The sequence below is a fragment of the Triticum aestivum genome, chromosome 3A (genome assembly GCF_018294505.1).
Source record: "Triticum aestivum cultivar Chinese Spring chromosome 3A, IWGSC CS RefSeq v2.1, whole genome shotgun sequence".
NCBI lineage: Eukaryota > Viridiplantae > Streptophyta > Magnoliopsida > Poales > Poaceae > Triticum > Triticum aestivum.
The window spans coordinates 548,496,756-548,503,776 of NC_057800.1; the positions used below are offsets into that span (position 1 = coordinate 548,496,756).

Sequence of the window (7,021 nt, forward strand, 5' to 3'; positions counted from 1 at the left end):
ATTTTGGCCTAATTCTTTTCAAGTGGTAAATATGGATGAACTTATGGAGTAGTAGTAACATAGTAATCTGTAACAAAAGTACTACTATCCTTTGTAGCTGTCGTTTGTTGGCGTCTTTTTTTTGTTTGGAAAGTCACCATGACCCAGTCGGCAGTATCCTTAACTTCTGATGGAGGTGCTAGCAAAAGGTGTTCTAAAAGTACAGTACAGAGGAATCATCTGTTTTTTTTTTTTGGTTTATGTGGATCAAGTTAGCCCAATGAATATTATTTATAGCGCCAAAGTTAATAAGTTGTTTTATGTTTTCGGAACAAGAAGTGACAAGTGGTGGTACTGCTATATGCCTCCTTTGTGGCAACCTAAACAAATCCAACCTAGGAAATATGCATTCATGTTAAAAACTTACTGAAATTTGAGTAAATAAAGAGATTTGCGTGGTTAACAACAAACTAGGGAAAAAAAAGGATAATATCACTTTTAACCGTAGGGTTGCCATGTTCTCTTGCTACCATTACTGGTAATTGTGTTATAACATCCCTGTATATCAGTCTCTCGAGGTGCTCAAAAGATTATTTTTCGCTAATTTAGCTCCCAGTGTCTACTTTTTTTGTTCTTTTGCATTGTCGATGTCTTGCGATACTTCTCATCATATGATCTTCACTACCTTAAGTGTTCTTCATCTGAAGCTTTTCCAAATTTGGAGTTGGACCTGATCTTTGTTATAAACATGTGAAGCAGGGAAAGGAAACGGGAAGACGCTGAATATAAAATCTCAAAATGATGGCTCCTGAGTTAGATAAGCAATACTCAAACATCCAGCTGGGAGAAGAAGTGGAGATATGTGACATTAAGCTTGCGCTCAAGGCACTGCGAAAGAAGATCCTTAGTTTGGATTTTCATAACTCCTTGCATGTTCATGATCCACAAAACTCATTTGAGTACTTAGAAGTGTTGTACAAATTACGGCAGCTGTCTGAGAAGTTAGGTAATTTGGACCCTGGTGGAGAAGTAAAAGAGCACAAGGAACTCACCGTATATGCTGATGACCTTTTTGAAATGGCGATGGCAAGGCTCGAAGAGGAATTTGTTTACCTTCTTACGTACTACAAACAGCCGTTAGAACAGGAGCTTCTCTCCTTCCGTTCTACAGAGGATGGCAGCACGGATGAATTTTCAAGCAGCTCATTCAGTGAGGAACAAAGTGAAGGCAAGTCAACACAAACCGGTAGCAGCGGAGGATCTGAATATTTTGTGGCTGATTTGATCCAACCTGGTGCACTCTCTGCTGTCAAGTCCATTGCCAACTTCATGTTCCTGAGTGACTACAATAACGAGTGTTGCCAGGCTTATATCAATGCACGGCAGGGTGCAATAGATGAGTTCATTGGGTCTCTTCACATCGACAAGCACAGCATAGAAGAACTTATGAGCACTAAATGGAACAAACTGAGCGCATCGATAAAGCGGTGGAATCGGGCAATGAAGGCTTTTGTCCGAGTCTACCTTGCGAGCGAGAGGCGCCTTAGCAGTCTTGTCTTTGGTGACCTTTCAGAAACAGCTGTAGACCTGTGCTTCTATGAGATTTCATTTAGCTCGGTCATGCAGCTTCTGACCTTTTATGAGTCTGTAGCAATTGGACCTCCTAAACCGGAAAAGCTTTTCCGGATTCTTGATATGTATGAGGTCCTGGATGATTTGCTCCCCGAAGCAGAGTTCTTGTTCCAAGCAGGGGGCAATGATATGGTTTTAGCTGAGTATCATGAAGTCCTACTCCAGCTGGGAGAATCAGCGAGGAAAACATTTGCGGAATTCAAGTATGCCATCCAATCCTACACGTCATCCAGTGCAGTGCCTACTGGTGCAGTGCATCCCCTCACCAAGTATGTCATGAACTATATAAAGGCTGTCACTGTTTACAGCAAAACTCTTGATTCACTGCTGAAGGATGCGGATCAACAGCCTATACCAAACTCATGCACTCATTTCACGGCTACAGCATTGCATCTGCAGTCTGTTGCTGCAGTTTTAGAAGCAAATCTTGAAGCCGGGTCTAGATTGTACAGAGATTGTCGATTGCGGAACATCTTTATGATGAACAATATCTGCTACATGGTCCAGAAAGTGAAGAACTCGGATCTCAAGAGCTTTCTTGGCGACGACTGGATCCGGCTGCACAACCGGATGTTTCAGCATCAGGCGACCAACTACGAGAGGGCGTCGTGGAGTCAGGTGCTGTCTTACCTGAGTGATGATGGCTTATGTGCCGCCGGAGGTGCCGCTTCTCGTAAAATCATCAGGGAGAAGTTCAAAAACTTCAACCTGTCCTTTGAAGATGTTTATCGAGTTCAGACTGCATGGTCTGTCCCGGATGACCAACTCCGCGAAGATGTCAGGATTTCCATATCACTGAAAGTTATACAGGCTTACAGGACATTTGTGGGAAGATACTCTGCCTTCCTTGATGGCACCAAGCAGAGAGATCGCTACATAAAGTACAGGCCTGAGGATCTGGAGGAACTTTTGCTGGATCTGTTTGAAGGAACTCAAAAGTCATTGCAGCATTCTGGCCGAGCTTGAAGCTGAAAGCACAGTTCTTCTTCGAGGGATAACACGGTGGTTGTAATTTTGCTTTGTACCAATTAAAAGAATTTTATTGCTTGTTTCGTTGTATTGATGTCCATGCTCAAAAGAATATATTTTTGGATGCCTTGTGTTTGCAGAAGTGTATCAGTTCCTTCATGGCAGCAATGGTGCATAAAGTGCTTCATGTACTATATATGTAACCGAAGTACAGATGATGCTTAGATGTAGGTAGCAATACGTTTTTTGCCAAAACATTTTTAACAAAAAGCCTGTATAGTTTCTGAACACCACTCGGTTACTGATTTAGTAATCTTCCACACACGAGTGGAAGGGTATGTTTCTCCTTAGAACTAGACAAACCTATTCTGGTTTCCGTATGGGTACGCCCACTTGTCGCCTCCAAGTGTCCAAACTATTACATGAACAAAATATAAACGAGCTACTAAACATGGTTTCTAGCTGCCGCTTGCACGGCCAACAACACCCCTAATTAACGGGCTTGCTAAAAGTCAGTCAAATGAGATTTAATCATGTCTCAGTCGACTGCATAGCCGTTAGATCTTAGCATGAAGATTCGTGCGGGACTCAGCACTGTCCAACGGACCTTGCAGCATTTTGTCCCAACGTTTGCAACATATCTTGCTACCAATAGATGCTCGACTGCATAGCCGTTAGATCTTAGCATGGAGATTCGTGCGGGACTCAGCACTGTCCAACGGACCTTGCAGCATTTTGTCCCAACGTTTGCAACATATCTTGCTACCAATAGCAGCATGCATCTTGCTGGTTGTAGGCCCTGACAAAATCCTTTCTTAAATGAGAACTTTATACATATGGTGTCCAGTTTATCACCATCTCACGTGAATGCACTCGTTGCCATTGGAAGGACACACACAAACCTTGAAGCAGTACATGAGACATATAAGCTTCGCGGAATTGTTCGTTTGAACTGCACATTGACATGAGCGAAAACCTGCACAACTTATCTCTCACTCCCGGTTTCCATCTCACTCACTTCTCCTCTCCTCTCTCACTCCCAGTTCCCCATTGATGGAGTTAAATCCAGCAGATCTCGGGTGGGGGTCCGAACAGGTAGCCTTGGTGCGATGGTGAAAGGAGACACAAGAATTTACCCCGGTTCGGGTTCTTGCGAAGAGCTTACAACTTACGTCCTGCTTTGATTGTATTGATTTCGGGGAAGTACAAATTTAGGTTGATCTACCGCGAGATCGTTGTGCCTAGAATATGATCCGCTACCAGGTGGGTTCCAGCGGCCTTGCGGAAAGGTCTCGCCTCCCTCGCCCTTCTCACTGCGTGGTCCATCTGGCGCCACCGGAATGCATGCATCTTCGACCACATGCACCCCTCCTCTACGCTACTTCTACAGATCATCAAGGACGACGCTCGGGCATGGGCTTCTGCCGGGGCCAAGGACATTGCAAACTTTATGCCTCCCTGATGTGTAGATAGCTAGGTTGGGGCCGAGCACCCCCATCTATTCTGCTCATGTACCACTTTTCCACGCCAACTCTGCGTACGTGGTAAAGTGATACCCGTGTAATCCTGACACTCTTGCTTTCTATCTATCAATGGAATGATACACATCTTGCGTATTCGTGAAAAAAAAGAATATGATCCGCTGACTAGCCTAGCCTCGGTTTATATAAGAGTACCGAAGGCCTACGTTAACAGGAGCCCTAGTCGGTTATGTTAGTGGAGATGAGTCCTCCACGGATCAGGAGTCCTTGTCTTGAACGCCAAGGCTTCTTGATTCTTCCTTGTATGCGCCATGGGCCTTCTTAGGATGGTCCCTTGATGAACCGTCACGGGGGTCCTTGGCCCGACCCACCTGGTTGGGAGACGACGTGGTGGATGGCCCCTAATTCAGGACACCATCACCCATCTCAATCACCTCTCAGGTGACTAGACGGACTGCGCCGGCGACTAGGCATGCGACGGGAGACGAGGTTGAGGCGGGTTGCATGGGCGGCACCATCGACGAGGACAAGCACCCTCCTCCCCTCTCAAGCCACTGGCCATACACGGGGCATGCATGGTGGACCTCGCCCCTCCTCCCTCTCTGTTGTTTGCTGTCCACACGCATGACATGGCGGGCTTGTGTTGCTCCTCCATTCACCGTTGCTGGTCGTCGATGGGTCGGTGCCCTCACCACTTGATCTGCTAGGGTGGTGTGCTGGAGGACGTGCTGCCTCTCATGGAGGTGGTGCTGTCGAAGGAGAAGTTGTTGCTCGTGAGGTGACGGTGCCAGAGGAGGTGCTGCTACTACGCGGAGGTAGTGCGCTAGAGGAGGAGCTGCTACTGCTTGTGTAGGCGACACTGTCGAAGTAGGTAATGCTACTACCTCCGTCCGGAATTAGTTGTCGCTAAAATGGAATAAGAGAGCCACGGAGCCAGAAGGACACCTGGAGGCAGCCACGAGGTGGGCACACGCCCCCACCATGCACTTACCCCAGGGAGGCGCACATGCCTACTGTGTGGGGCCCTCGGGCACCGCCGTATGCTCTTCTTTGGCTATAAGATCACCCTGACTTAAAACATGTGCATTTTTTGAGAATTTTTCGTGGTACGAAGCTGCCGCTACCTTCGTTCTTTGTCCGAAGAGCTAATCTAGAGGCTGTTCTGGGCATCCAGAGAGGGGAATTTGTCGCCATCAGCAACCTCTTCTTCATCACGACCATCATGATCTCCTCTCTCACGTATGAGTAATATTGATGTACGCACATGGGGGTGGCTGGAATTGGATGAGATTTTCTATCTAATAGCACTAGTAGAAAACATGGCTTTGGTTCGGGCAGGGCAAGCCCATTAGTCCTGGTCCAGTCACGAACCGGGACCCATGGGGGCATTCCTCCCGGTTCTTTAGCCCAGGGGGCCGGCCGGGGCCTCGTGGGCATTGGTCCCGGTTCGTATGGACCCATTTGTCCCGGTTCTAGGCACAAACCGGGACCAATGGGCCTCGCTCCTGGCCCACAAATATTGGTCCCGGTTCTTGGCTCGAACCGGGACAGAAGGCTGGGCTTTAGTCCCGGTTCCAGCCACGAACCGGGACAAATGAGTTGCCTATATATACCCCGTCGCCGCAGCAGAGCACTCCATAGTGCTCTGTTTTTTCTGGCCGACGAGGAGAGGGCATTTGGGTGCTCTAGCTCACCTCCTATGCACATGAGGTGTTCAATGAAATGCACGAGCCACGCTAGTTAAGCTTTCTCCTCTCAAAACTCGATCTCCAAGCTCCATTTTCCCCGAGATTTGTCTAGATTTAGCGGTCCGTCCCGTCCCCGTCTTCACCGCCGTCGATCGCCCACGCCGATCTCGTCGCCTGCACCACCGTGGTGAGCCTCTTGTTCTTATCTTCTTCTGAAAGAAAAAAAATTCTTACCTTAGATAGATACTTGTCTAATTTTCTTACTTTTATTATTGCTTGTTATTATATAGTGCGATGGTTTTGGTATCTGCCCACGTCGGCCCTCGTCCTGGCTATGATTCAGATGTGGTATATATATTATCTTTTATAACTATTTGGTTCATTTATTGTTTATGACAATTATGCCCATCAAGTTGACATAGATTTTATTTATGTAGGATGTAGTTGAACCGGAAATTCCAACCGACCCTATTGTCGAGAGGTTAAATTTAGTTGAAGAAGAAAACAATTACTTGAAGGAAAAAATTGAGGAGGAGAAGATGATATTGGAGTTGCATGTTGCGGATGTCGCCGATGATCACAAGATCAAGATGGATGCAATGAGGTTGAAGATTAGAAAGATTAGAAAATATACCATTCATACCGAGGCTTGGTATCATTATGCCGTTGGATCAATTTTTACCTTGTTGTGATTATGATCGCATCTGTTTTTGCATTGAAAGGTTTTACATAGTTTCAATGTATGGTTTAACTAGATGCTATGGAGAGCTATATGTTGTTCAATGAGAACTATGTATGTACTTTGTTTTTAATGTGATGATGAACTTCTATTAATTTGGTCACTTAACTATTCATGAGAGCTATATGTACTAAATTGATGATGTGGCTTTGAATGGTGCATTTTGAACACAGAAAAACTATGGAGTTCAAACAAGTTAAAAAATGAAATCCCTTTGTAACAGACGAGTTTCCGTATGAAACCCTCATACTTCGAAAGAGATTGTCCGTTTTGTACATGAAGTGCATCCAGTTTTTGTGGTAACCCTCTCTACTTTCTTGCACATTCTATGTGGGTGAAATGATGATACCATGCCAACATTCAACCTTTTCAGAGTTCATTTGAAATACTTTTCAATTTCAGGGTCTTATAGCTCAAAATAATCAGTAAATGCATGAAAAATAACAAATGAAGTCAGAAATGGTTGAAAATTGATGATGTGGCTTTGAATGGTGCATTTTGAACACAGAAAAACTATGGAGTTCAAACAAGTT

General features: G+C 45.4%; 1 protein-coding gene across 2 annotated transcripts in view; it reads left to right on the forward strand.

Moving 5' to 3' along the window:
• Nucleotides 1–2,707, forward strand: part of LOC123062144 (exocyst complex component EXO70E2) — a 3,389-nt gene extending 682 nt beyond the window's left edge. The window contains exon 2 of one of the 2 annotated variants that reach the window (XM_044485507.1): nt 739–2,707. In XM_044485507.1, coding sequence (XP_044341442.1) covers nt 778–2,577 — 1,800 coding nt within the window. In that variant the 5' untranslated portion in view covers nt 739–777 and the 3' untranslated portion in view covers nt 2,578–2,707. Of the gene's footprint in view, nt 1–735 lie in introns of both variants that reach the window. The other variant, XM_044485506.1, reaches the window with a different exon arrangement.
• The last annotated feature ends 4,314 nt before the right edge of the window (nt 2,708–7,021 follow it).